Source organism: Armigeres subalbatus, chromosome 1 (genome assembly GCF_024139115.2).
Source record: "Armigeres subalbatus isolate Guangzhou_Male chromosome 1, GZ_Asu_2, whole genome shotgun sequence".
In the NCBI taxonomy this organism is placed as follows: Eukaryota; Metazoa; Arthropoda; class Insecta; order Diptera; family Culicidae; genus Armigeres; species Armigeres subalbatus.
Window position 1 is genome coordinate 158561100 of NC_085139.1, and position 14209 is coordinate 158575308.

The window sequence follows — 14209 nt, forward strand, 5'->3', positions numbered from 1 at the left end:
ACAATTCGTTTCGCTTCTTCGTTTATTTTAGATTTCCTTATTTTCACACACTGCAACATTCTCTGGAGATTTGTCATTATTGATGTCCAAGCTTGGAAGGTTTTTACTGTTGTAGTGTGATACAATGCCTGCTCCAAAACAGTCCCCTAGTACATTTACGGCAGCGCGGAATCGATTTCTGTAAATAAAAATATTTTGTATTACTAATAGAAATCACAAATACCATTTGGCCAATACAGAATGAATCTTTTGGTTGAATGGTATATGTGTACTAAAAATATTTTGGGTAAACAATTCTTAGGTTAAATTATGTAATATTCCTTTTCTAGACACTTTCTTCAGTCCACCAATAATCATCCAATTTTCATTTTTTAGTTTATATCTTCATTTTCCTATCTTTATTTTCTTTTATCTTTTCTTACCTTCATTTCGTTTTTTCTTGTCTTTTTTTTTCAGTTTCTTTTTTTTTGTTTCTTTGATCTTTCCTTTGTTATTTTTTTGATTTTCCTATTTTTTAATTTTCCTTATAAAGGTATTTTTTCTTCAAGCTACTTTTTTCTTCATACCTTTTTTAGTCTTTTTTCTGTTCCCCTTTCTTAGCCTTTATATTGTTCATCTTCTCTCCTATCTTCTTTTGCACATCTTACAATTAGACTACTGCTGTAGTATATCCTAAATGACGATTTCGATGTTGAGAAATGCTACTTACACTAGCCAATCGACCGCAATGATTAGCGAAACGTCTTCGCTGGGAAGTCCGATGGAATCTAGAACCATTACCAGCGTCACCAAACCACCTTGGGGAACAGCAGCTGTCCCGATACTGGCGGCAGTTGCCGTAATGGCGACTACTACGACCTGACTGAACGAGAGATCCATTCCGCGCATCTGTGCTATAAATATTGCGGCTACAGCCTGGTAAAAAATATATCATAGTTGTAAAAAGTACATACACTATAAGAATTCATTATCGCACCTCATATAACGCAGTTCCATCCATATTGATGGTAGTACCGATCGGTATTACGAACCGCGTTATGCGAGTATCGATGTGGTTTTTCTCCTCCAAACATTTCAGCGTGAATGGCATCGCTGCCGAACTGGAAGACGCACCAAAAGCTGTTGCCAATGCTTGGCTCATGTTTGCCAGAAATGGGTATGGATTTTTGCGAGTAAATATGAAATATATGGCCGGAAGCGTAGCCACTCCGTGGAATATTATACCGAATATAACCACGGCGAAATACATTCCAAGTTGGTTAAACACTACCCCTAGGTCATCCATCTCCAGGAATTTCGCCATAATGAGCGACAAGACACCAATAGGCGAGAGCCTGTAATGGACAAGTTACATGTTAAAATCTGTAAATTATGGATTTGAATAATTTGTGGAAATCGATTTATTTTCAGTACTGAATTGTGCGTACATCATCGATGATTAGAATAAATTTGTAAATCTCAAAGGAAAATAATGTGTTCACTAGTTTTTTTTAATCTACACTGGATTCTGTTTTTACACGATTTACATTTTCTCAATTTTCCACTCATCCCAAATGTTTAACGTTTATTAATTATCATGTGATTTTTCTTTGATTTATCCAGGATTTTTTGAAACATGTTGCAAAGATTTTGGTGGTAAATTGAAGTCACACGATCAAAAATACGAACGAAAAAAATCGTGTAAAAACAGAATCCTGTGTATTTAAATAACAATGGACGACAAAATCAGGAAAACATATTTTTTTGTTAAATGTCTTGGCTGTGCATATGCACAGCATATGTTTCGAAATGGACAAATTGATATGAAATTTGCGAAAAAGAATCCACGTGTCTTGGAGGGACTCGAACCCTCAACCTCCTACTCTCTAGATAGGCGTGATAACCCCTACACAACAAGACCACTTAAAGGTCACGTTTGCGGAAAAGCCATCAGAATCCGAGTACCAACCTCCACCGCGGTTAGCTCTCTTTTTTGCAAATTGAATATCTTTCGGATGCTTGATTTGTCCAATCTCCACATGTGCTTTACTATTGTATACCCACAGCCAAGCGAGTGCACATTGTTTATTAAACGAGAGGATCGCACTCCATGCCCCCCAGTAACTGTCTGGGCGGGACGGTATAGAATGCTAATTCAATCGCACTCTGCTGTGCCAAAGGCTTGCTTGGCTAAAGCATTTGATGAGTTTGATTGCCTTAACGTAAACGGTCGCGTGTACTCAGACGACTAATGACGGTGAAAGACCGACAATTGATTACAATTAATTGCATATTATTCGGCAACTCGGCCGTACGAAAACCATTTTTTTGTTAAATGTCTTGGCTGTGCATATGCACAGCATATGTTTCGAAATGGACAAATTGATATGAAATTTGCGAAAAAGAATCCACGTGTCTTGGAGGGACTCGAACCCTCAACCTCCTACTCTCTAGATAGGCGTGATAACCCCTACACAACAAGACCACTTAAAGGTCACGTTTGCGGAAAAGCCATCAGAATACAGAGTCAGACAGAATACAGAGTCAAATACAGAAATCAGAGTACGGCCGAGTTGCCGAATAATATGCAATTAATTGTCAGGAAAACATGTTGCCTATAAGTTGATTTTGTAGTTCTCGACCTCTGAAATTGATTGGCTACTGGCGTTTCTGCTTGATTGGGAAAATTCCGAGATTATTAAGTTACAAAGTAGGAAACGGTTCATCGCTTTAAAGGCGTTGAAATCACTTGCAAGCTATGCGTATTTGAAAAACTTGACGAATGTTATAAAAATCATATAACTATATGAATTTCTCGATTTTTTAAAAGTTTTCTTGTTGAAACACACAAAACTAATCCATTTGTATTAACACATGCAGGAAACACAAAGAAAATTCGAACACATAAGCATAGAAGTTTTTTGGGTCAAAAAGTTAAAACATCGTTTCTGAAAATTTTCTGATTTTGAATTGTGCCTGTGTTGCACCAAACCGTCGATTTGCTCAATATGGCACCAATGCCTTGGTTCAATCGCAGTATTCTAAAGCTAATCCATTTGCTTTCCATCACTCTGCTTCCAATGGGATGAGTGAGATAAGAAGTAAGGACACAGAGTTTAGAAGGTCTCTAAAAGTATTAGTCTTATATTATCATTGGTACACCACATATACCAGTGAAGGCACACAACAATATTAAGCTGGCAATAGGAAAATGATAAATCCAATTGGTCAGCAGGGATCAATTCCACCATTGCCTTATTCCGGGCAATGCTACGCTAATGACTTTATGTCAATGGCCCGCTCCCTTCAGGGGTATGTCAAGAAAATGTCATGTTTGGCGAAATTACGTTTTCAGGAAAATGTCATTTTTGTTAAAAAGGCAACAAAAAAGTCCACTTGAAGTGAGTTATATATCAAGAAGTTACGAGAAGTACAAATTGAAAATGAACTCCGGTGATTTTAATGATGTATTGTTCATACCAACGGTAGTTCACAATGAACTAACAAGCCATTCAAAAGAATCGGCTCATTTAAGTAAAAGCTTGGTTCAGAGCCGCTCACCCGAATGAACCGTTTTGTCTATCACTACTATGAATAATAATTTGTTAATCTCAGTTCTACACGTAGTTTTGTAAATCGGTCACAACAACGATCCCAACAAATCCTGTCCTATTACACTACCGTAATCTGAAAAAGTGACGTATACGTTATTTTCCAAAAATGGTGTTAACGAGTACTACTCATCGAACTCTTTAACAGAAAAATGGAAAGCATGCATGTTGTAAAATGGCTGTTACCTCATTTTTCCAGATTACGGCAGTACAAACTTCCAATGAATACTCGTGAAAGTGCAGAGGATTCCTCGGCTTTCATCCCAACGAGTTTCATTTCATCATTTTCCTTCCCATTCTTTAATTTACCTGCATTCGGAAGCAGCCGACGCCAGTATTTCCTTTCACAGAATATTGGATTACCAGTATCTACACACTGATAGATGTTTACTGAACCTGAGTTTCATCTGATGGTTCCTTGTGGAACAATAGCTAATCCGGCAATAATGGAGTAGCAACCGCGAGCGGTCAATCATGCTCATGCTCTAAAGGCGTTGAAGTCACTTGCATATTTGAATAATTGCTTGTTCATATAAGTTATTACGATATCTGAATGTCCTCATGAGTTCAGGCAACAATGTACCTCCCAGGGGAAATGATAGGTAGAGATTTTGAAAACTGTCAGCAGCATAAAAGCATATGGAGACGCATGGTACATTTGTGCAATGATTCATCTTGTGACTAAACTTTTTGTGCAAATTTTATCACATCCATTCGTTTTATTAATTAAGTGAGCAAGCGTGCAAGCATTTGTATGGAACTCGTATTAAGAGAAACCTGAACCTAATTGCATGTTCTTGAATGGTTCTCCGGAAGATCCGAAACATCCGTAAAATGGCCAATTCCAAAAGTTCATCCCAGAGCTTCTTGATTTTTTCGTAAGCATCAATTTTGACAAATTGTACGTGCAATCAATAGTAAAAATCTTCTGTGACCCCTAAATGTCCCAGAAACGGTCCTCCGATAGATCTGTAAAATCTGTGAAAATGACCAATTCCAAAAGTTCATCCCAGAGCTTTGTAATTTTTTTTCATAATAATATGTCCTGTCGAATTATGGATACATGCGATAATGAAAATCTTCTGTGACCTCCAAATGCCACCAAAACGGTCCTCCGGGAGATACGGAACATCCGTAAAAGTGGCCAATTTCAAAAGTTCACCCAGAGCATAGCGATTTTTTCGTAACCATCCATTCTGGCGAATTGTGAGTGCGAATTGTGAGTGAAACTCTTTTGTGGTCTACGAATGTCGCAGAAATAATCCTTCGGAAAATCTGGAACATCCGTAAAAGTGGACAATGCCAAAACTTCAGCACAGTGATTTTTTTCGTAACCTTTCATACTGGCAAATGAATAGGGAAAGAAGTTCGGTGGAGTTCCCGGAGCAGCTCCCCGAGAAATTATTTGATGAACTTATGGAAGAATTTGCGGAGAAACTCTCGGAATTCTCAGAAGAACTTCCAGAGGAATGTCTTTAGGAACTTTCCGAGGGATTACTTGATGAACTTCCGAAGGGATTACCGAAGGAACTTGTGGACGAACTTCCAGAGGAGCTTCTCCAGAGCTTTTGAGGAATTCAAGGAAGAACACCGCCACGCCGCCGTCACTGTCTAATGATGATCTGTTACGCTAATTGTTGGATTTGGCCTCTTTTACGGATGTTCCGGATTTTACGAAAGAATTTTTATTATTGATAAGAAATTTTTTTTGAGCTATCAGTGGAATGTCTTTTCTTGTCATCAGACGAGTTTGTACAATTCCATTTATTTCCACCACTTGATTGTACCTTTGACAGATACGTTCAACCTTAACAGTAAGACTGTCTTCAGTGTCTCGTACTTGACTCCTGGTATTCAACGGAAAGCAGTATGCTTAACAAACAGTGTTGGAAAAAGTACAGTAAAATGCTATGATTGTCTGATCGCTGTTATACTCTATCACAGAACTTATTAAGTAAAGTGACCAGACGTCCCGGATTGTGCGGGACAGCCCCGGATTCAACTTAGCTGTCCCGCATTGTCAGGTGTCCCGGAAAACGCCCCGCATTCCATGTCACATCCGTAACGTTTTGGGAATCTATGGAATCATTAGGAAACGAGATGTTTAGAAAATCTGTAAAAGACCGAACTATTTAGAAGAAAAAGAAAGAACTTAAGCAATCTAGAGGGTTTACTGAACTTGGAGAATAAAGTTTTGAATGTTTGAATCTAAATAATTTCCGTGATGTTAAACGGGGTCAGCGGGATAATTGATTCATCGTGTCGCAATCTCTTCACTCTCGTTACTAAAAATACACGGGGACAAAATCCGCAGACCAGATGACCAGGCTATCTCAACTATTAAAGACTAGTTTATTTGTGGACGCAGTAGCGCCCATGGCAAGTGTTTTTTCTCAATTAATTCATGCATTGAAAAAATCAAAATTTTCAACGTCTGTTGTCTGTGATTTTTTTAATCAATTGCTTTGTCTGTTTGTCTAAGGTTGTCACTGGTTTTGTTTTCTGCATCTGATAGTAAAAAAGAATTGAAGTATCAAATATTTCATTTTATGTGAGAATTTCCCCGCTTGCTGCGTCTGATTGGCTAGTCACCGGACAGACAAACAGGGCTATTATATATAGTATTCCATCCTAAACGATCAACAAAAGTTAAGTTGATTTGTCAGTCTTTGGATAACGCAGAAATCTCCGGAATCTTAATCAATCAAATAAACTAAAAGGAAGAATGTGGGAATATTAAGGATTTTTATTATCTATAAAAATAAAAATGTCTTGAGATATTTTGAGAAGTTTAGACAGGCTCCAGAATCTAGAAAAAAAATGAGAGTGAAATCTGGAGTATCCTTAAATCTGCAAAGATCAAAAAATCTTTATAATCAAGAAAATGCTTGAAACATGCGAAGATTGAAACAGACAATTTCACCGTCTTCAACCAACGACGGTTGTTCAATTGGACACTAACATACATAAGACAATGGACATCGGACAACATTCAGTAGCCCAATGAAGAATGTTTTGTTTATCGAAAACTTTTCCCGACTGAAACGGGAATCGAACTCTCAACTCATAATACACATCATATCACTACAAAATATGCTCAGACGACAGGCTAGATTGTAAATCAATTCTCATTTCAAATATATTTGTAAAAAAAAACCCAAAGATTTTAGAAATTTTGTTTCTATGAAATCAAGTGATTAACATCATAATGGATGGTGCAGGTTGATGGGAGAAAAATCTCATTGACGATTTGATACGCTATCAAAATATATAATTCATAAGATGTCCCGGATTGGCTTAAGAAAAATCTGGTCACTTTATTATTAAGCGATCTTTGCTGCCAAATCTCGAGAAAATTCTAATGAATGGACTCGAAACAGCATGTTTGATATGTAAGTTAAGACCTCTTTCGGTGCCTCTACAGAAACCTGATTTTTTTTATCTTTATTAGAGAGATTTGCAGCCCTAGACTGGCTCATCTCTATCTGAAACATAATAATTCAAGATATGGTACTTTGACATGAATGGAAGCTGCAGCTTTTTCCAGATCTTAGCAAAGCTCAATCAATTGCTTCTTCAAAACCATGCTCGAGTTCCAAAGAGCTGTATCACGCGTACACGTTTTTGAAATCATTCAGAACCTGATGAATGGAATATTAATTATAAAATTGTTAGTGTTCAAGAAGAGTATCTTCTTCTTCTTCCTCAATGGTTCTACATTTCAGCTGGAACTTGGTCGGCTTTTCAACTTAGTATTCTATTAGCATTTCCTCAGCTATTAATTGGAAGCTTTTCTATGCCCGCCATTGCATGAATGTGTATCTTGTGTGGCAAGTACAATGGATACGCTATGCCCAGGAAATCGAGAAAGCTTCCAACCCGAAAACATCCTTGACCGGACTGAGAATCGAACTCACCATCTTCGGATTGGCAATCCTACGCCTTTGCTCGCAAGCAAGGAGTATAATTGTCGCTAGTGCAAAAAAAAACAAGCAACAAAAGAGAATAGCGATAAGTTCTCATCTGCAGAGGATAAACACAGTACTGCATTCCATTTTATTTGCAACAAATATAGAGAAGTAATTGTTGTGAACTTTTCAAACTGCGATAATTTGTATATTTCAGAAGTAAAACACAAATCATGTCAACACATGGTTATGTTTATGTCCAAACATTGATAACTCTAGACCAACATTTGAAAAGGGCGTTTCAGCCAAAATTTATTCCTTCTGATTCTTCGTCTACATATACAGCTATATATATTGACAAAGAATCAGAAGGAATTAATTTTGGCTGTTACGCCCTTTTCGAATGTTCGTCTAGAACTGATACTTATCATAATCGAAGACCGACTAGGTACCTACTTCTCTAAATCAGGCATTGAAAGCGTGAGTGAAGCGGACGAGCATTGATCTAATTCAATCATAGCATCCTATGCCAGTGAGTGAACAGCCTTGCTCAGATGGATACCAAACAACGATTATGAGCGATCGTTGTTGCGTAAACAACGAGCAACAGAGTTCGCCAAGCCATACTTGGTATGGTATCCAGGGAAGCTACGACTGGAGCATTTGTGTTACGCTTGCTCTACTAGAATAAAACCAAAACTGCTTCTGCTTTATTCACTCTGTTTTCAAGTTACTGGGATGCAGGAGAGAAAGTATCAAAGCCTCCCATGCAGTGTACCAGAGTTCCATTCTCATAGCGGACTTAATTTTCCAAATGTCTGAAAAGATTTTTCTAACAACGTGTGGTAACAGCATTCATTGTTAGGTTACCAAGTGATTTGCCTCGCTCAGTTGTCTCCCATTGGTGAGCGATGAAGATCTTTAAACATTGAATCAACGAACGCCAATTTTCAATAATCTAGAGAGCATCAGCGATTAGGCCGCAGTAGAGCATCAAGTTGCCATGAATTTAGCCGATTTTTACTCATGATCTGATTTTTTTCAATGCCTGCTCTAAATGCGCAGCAGGCGATCATTGTCACATTCTGTTGCAGTTTGGGACAAACGCTTGTTGCAAGTTGAGTTTGTCCCAACATTTACAAGAGAGGACAATGCTGTTGTCATTGTTTTTCTTTTAGCCTTGAATGGCTACTGGAGACCCCAAGAGGAGTAACTTACCGTGACGTAATCCGAAGGATTGAATTCCAGTAAACCGTATGTTATGTCTTCGCTATTGGATGATATAGTTTTGAAACAAAAATACTTCCCCCATCCAGCTGGAGACTGCGTTTTCTCCTCGGTGGGTGGTTTTATTACTGGGGGTGGTACGATCACGTAGCTGCTTTGACTGTATGACGGTAACTTGAGCCATAATTCTCCCATACAGCGCTGTTACACCGAAGAGTTTATTCAAAGCGGAACTTCCGTCAAGGAACGCTTTGAGAGAGCATGAATGCTTTACCTACCAACGTCTATCTTATCTTCGATTTTATTTCGATCACGCTCGCTTCACCGAATTGTGGTTTGAAGCGGAATTTGATAGGTACCAAACTACCAAACCATGTTCTGCCAGCGAAGAACGCTTTGACTACCTTTACATCGCCGATTGCGGTTAGAGTGGGTGACCTACACATACAAAATAATGCGTGTTGGGTAACGGTACCAATAGTGGAGGTATTAGTAGATCCACAAAAGAATTTTTTTTTTAAATTATTAATTATGGGAAATTTACAGCTTAAAAATCTTAGTCAATAGATAAACTAATAAATTTGCTAACAAAAATGAGATAAATGTCATTTAACATCATTTTGTTTATTTATTACCAGACTACGGCCGGAGTGGCATGCTGCACATAAAAGTCTTCTCCTTTCAGCTCGGTCCATGGCTGCACTTCGCCAACCACGCAGTCTGCGGAGGGTTTTTTTTTTAACTTTGCATAAAATTGTTTATTTGTGCGATTATAAAACCTTATTTACATAGCAATTATTCTAAGCATTGAAATTCGAATTCTAAGGCAGATAATTCTATAGCGTTATTACATTGCATTATATAATTGACATATTGAATAAACATTTTCAGAATTTTTATTTTCTTCGATTTCGCAATTCGTTCTAGTTCTGGTCGTAGCAGGTCATCTATGGTAAGTCTACGCCATCCGTTGAGAAGTGACGAAATTTTTGTTTTGCAGCAGCCTCCAAGCGGCAGCGACACGAGGACATTCGCTTAATTTATGCTCCAGCGTTTCACGTGCGGCGTTGCAATGAAGACAAATTTCATTGTCTACTCTGTTCATGCGATACATCAGAACACGGTGCTCCAGCTTTGCATTAACTAGCAGGTAGATAGCACTTCTTTGACTCGACGACAGCAAGCGTGATGCAATGTTCCTCCAAATTTGAAGCCAGTTTGCTGTTGGGTGTTTCTGTGCAATTTTCGGTTCTTCTGTCTGCATAGTGTATACTTTATGGATGCTAACGGCAGATGGATTTTCTTGGATCAAAAGCGGAAGCGTTGGAAAATTTGCAAGAAAAGACTTTAGGCACGGACAATCGGCAGGTGGATTTGGATTGTTCTGATCAAGAAAAGATTTGTAGAATGGTATATCATCAATTTCGGATATATGCCTATTCAACATCAAGCTGCGTGATTTGAACAGAGGCAAATGTAGGTTCATTCCCCCTAAATCTTTAGCCCGCGCGAGCTGATGCATCGGAACTCTCGCTGGTAGGCCTCGCCATAGAAAGGTTCCCATTGTCGCCGTCAGTTTTGCCGTATGAACAGCAGCTATTGCAAGAACCGAGGACAAGTACCAAATCTTTGAAGTGATGAAAGTATTTAGAAGGGTCACTTTTTGATGGAGAGTGAGTGTGCGCATCGAGTGGAGGTACACAAGCCGAGAGAACTTTCCCACTAGTTCATCCCAGTTCAATTTGGTCATCAGGCGTATTGAGTTAGCGAAAGTGACTCCCAAAATACGCAAGGTGTTCTCGCAACGCAGCCACGGCACTGTGAGAGGCATGGCGTCAGTGTATCCCACAGATATCGATGACGACTTTTCCAGACTTAGTTTCGCACCAGATACACGTTCAAAACAACGAAAAGCATCTCGGATTCTTTCGAGCCTCTCTCTGCTGGTAGAAATCACCGACACATCATCGGCATATGCAACCACAAGATCAGGGCCGCCTATCTGCTCAATGCGTTTGATAAGAGGGTCTAGGTAGAGCACGAAGAGGTGCATGGAGAGAGGATCCCCCTGGCGAACCGATCTCTCGATAGGAAATGGCTCGGAAAGACGCCCGTTTACAAGCAGACGCGACTTTGACGAATCTCCTATTTTATTGAGTAGCCGAACAATATTCGGATCGAATCCGAGCAAGCACATGTTCCGAAATAAGAACTCTCGATTTACAAGATCGAATGCATGACGTAGATCGAAAGAGGCCAGAAGACCTCTCTGTTTATCTTTTTTGAGCCGAGCAATGCGATCCTTCAGTGCAAGTGTTGCCTGAAAAATATTGCGATCGGAATTGGAGCACTTTTGGCTGTTGCTAATCAAATGGTGCGTTTGCATTACCTTTTCAATTCGATACTTAATGATTCGAGAGAAGATTTTGTAGTCGCAATTCAATAATGAAATCGGTCTGTAGGCGTGTGCAGTCTGATCAATTCCCTTCTTCTTGACAAGCACAATTACTCCGTCTACAAAATCAGTAGGAAAATTACCTGCGAGCGCTTCGTTCATTACCAGCGTAAGTTCTCTCCAGATGACATCATATGTTTTTAAATAGAACTCACGTGGCAGCGAATCTCCACCAGGAGATTTGTTTGGGCTGCTTGATTTTATCGCTGTTAGGATGTCCGCTGGTGATATTTCATTCATGCAGCCTGCGTTCGCTGGATCGTTCTCCGGGATAATTCTATTGCATTCGAATGTGTTATTTATCTCTCCTTCTGTTCGATCGGCAGCATAGAGCGCACGATAGAAGCCGAGTAGATGTTGTTCGATGCCGTCTGGATCTTCGATGAGTTGGTTGTTTTCATCCCGTAGCTGGTTGATGGTTGTTTTTCTTCTTCGCTGCTCGCCTAGCTGGAACGTCGAGATCGGCTCACCTGCGATGTACGTTTCGTTGATTCTAGTAAACGCTTGCGAGAAGTTACGTTGAAGTGTCAACATTTGAGCCTTGACGCGGTTAATCGTTTGCACGGCATGGTTCTGATAGTAGTTATCATATGCTTGCCGTAGTTGCATGTAAAGCCGTTGGTGTTCCCGATGGAAATCGTTATAGGCGGCTTTTGATTTCCAACGAAAAAATGATTTTGTTTTGGGTTTTGCATATGATAACCACCATTCCATCCAAGAAGCATAGTTACGTCGTTGCCGTGTCCAATATTGCCAGCGACGTTTGAATTCATTAATGTTTTCTGCTGTTAGCAGATGTGGACGGAGGGACCAAAATCCACGTCCTGGCTCTCGACCAAGATAGGGGAGGCATATTCGCAATGTTACCGCTTTGTGGTCCGAGAACGAGCAGACATGAGTAACGATTTCTCTTAGGTTGCTACGAAGGCTCTGGCTAACGTACATTCGGTCTAAGCGGGCTGCAGAATTATGGGTGATGTACGTGTAGCCAGTCATGTTTGGACGGAGTTTTTCCCACGCATCGAGAAGCTGCAGTTGTTGCACAATAGCAAGAAGAGCGGGGCTATGATTGTGGCCGGTGGCATCCCGTTGTCGCACTACACAATTAAAGTCACCAGCTATCAATGTGTGCTCGGTACGATGACGCAGATAGTACGCGAGCGTGTTATTGTAGAATCGTTCCCTTTCGGTGCGTAGGGCCGAGCCAGATGGAGCATACACGTTGCAGAGTGTGGTGTTTTGCACCCTGAGAGCTATTATTCGGCCATCTAGACTTTTCTCGACGTTTGAGAACTGCACATGCTGTTTTATTGCTATAGCCGTCCCTCTTCTATTGTGATCTACGTTACACACAACGCTGTAGCCCGGTAGGAGCAGCTGCTCGTTTTCCACTTCTTGCAAGAAGGCAATATCGACTTCCAACGCCCGCAGAAAAGTTCGTAGGGCTTCGATTTTTGTCGGGTTTGTAATGGTGTTAATGTTTATAGAAGCGATATTGTAGCTGTTGAGAGCCATTAGTTCTGCATATCCAACTCCTCATTCGTTTCGTCACCGTAGTTGTGCCTGAACTTCTTGGCAGGCTGACGACTACCTCGGCGCTTGCTATTTGTCGATCCTGTTGAAATGTCGGTTTCGTTTCCATCACTGGTTTGTCGTGTGATCATGCGGCTCGATGATTGCAGATTCTGTAAGAGGGCTGGTGGTGGCATGACGCTATTTTGATCGGCTACTTTCGGCACGTTGGAAATCGGCACTCCATCGCTTGGTTTCGTTGCCGGTTGATTTGGAGCAGCCGGAGCAGGTTCGTCCCCGCTCACTTTTTTTGTCGATTGTTTTTTTTTGCTGCTGGCTTGCCTCCCCGGGCTTTGGACCGAAGAGTTTTGCAAATGAAGTTGTCGTCTTTGTTGTATTCGGTTTTGGAGCGGCAGCATTTGCTCCGATTTGCTTGGTCACGTTAGCGTACGTTTTTTGTACCAGCAGCTTTTTGTTTTGCACGCAGGAGATACCATTATGCACAAACTCACTACAGTAGCGGCAGGTTTGAAGTTGGCCGAAAAAGTGGACATTTGTTTTCTGGCCATCGATGGTGACGTAGCTTTCGATGTTGCGTTTGAGCATCATCCGTGCAATCCTCGTACCGGTTGGCAAACCGGCAAAACGGTATTTGCTCTCCCACACTTGTTCGGTGACCGAGAGCACCTCCCCGTACGCGCTGAGAAATTCAGCGATTTGTTCATTTGTGACATCTTCGGATAAGTCGGTTAGCTTCACCTCCACTGCTCCATCCTCAAGCGTTATCCGAAGCTTGTATACCTTGCCGTCCACCTCTGTTTCGTGCTTGTTGTCGTGTTCTGTAACAATTTTCTGCGCTAGCTCCTGGTCGATGACCTTCACAAATGCACATCCGAGTGCCCTGCTCGGCTGTAGTCGAACAACTTGTTCGTATTGTAAGCCCAATGCAGAACCAACAAAATCATGAAGCTCCTCGAAGGAAGGCTTCTTTGGCACGTTCGCATAATCGATGCGGAACGTGTTTTCGCGTCTAACACTCATCGCGACAAACACGCGGTATTTCAACGACGGGCTCAGAACGCGAAACGGTATATACTTAGAAAGAAAAAGCAATACGACTGCAACCGTGTGACTCCCAGTAGTAAAACGCAAACCACTCTACTTGGAAGTTGAGCACGAACTAGGGTTCGCAAATCGTCCTCCACCTAATCGATCCACCTTGCCCGCTGTGTACCTCGTCTTCTTATTCCCGTCGGATCGTTATCGAGAATCATTTTCACCGGATTACTATCCGACATTCTGGCTACGTGCCCGGCCCACCGCAGTCTTCCGATTTTCGCGGTGTGAACGATGGATGGTTCTCCCAACAGCTGATGCAACTCGTGGTTCATTCGCCTCCTCCACGTACCGTCCGCCATCTGCACCCCACCATAAATGGTACGCAACTCTTTCCTTTCGAAAACTCCCAGTGCGCGTTGGTCTTCCACGAGCATCGTCCAGGTCTCGTGTCCGTAGAG

The 14209-nt window shown here is 40.9% G+C and overlaps 1 protein-coding gene across 1 annotated transcript in view; it reads right to left on the reverse strand.

Annotated features, from left to right (window-relative positions):
* Nucleotides 1-27: 27 nt before the first annotated feature.
* LOC134205406 (excitatory amino acid transporter 3-like) overlaps nt 28-14209 on the reverse strand; it is a 38350-nt gene continuing 24168 nt past the window's right edge. The window contains exons 2-4 of the mRNA XM_062680635.1: nt 977-1334; nt 710-915; nt 28-178 (exon numbers count right to left, since the gene is read on the reverse strand). Coding sequence (XP_062536619.1) covers nt 28-178; nt 710-915; nt 977-1334 — 715 coding nt within the window. The remainder of the gene's footprint in view (nt 179-709; nt 916-976; nt 1335-14209) is intronic.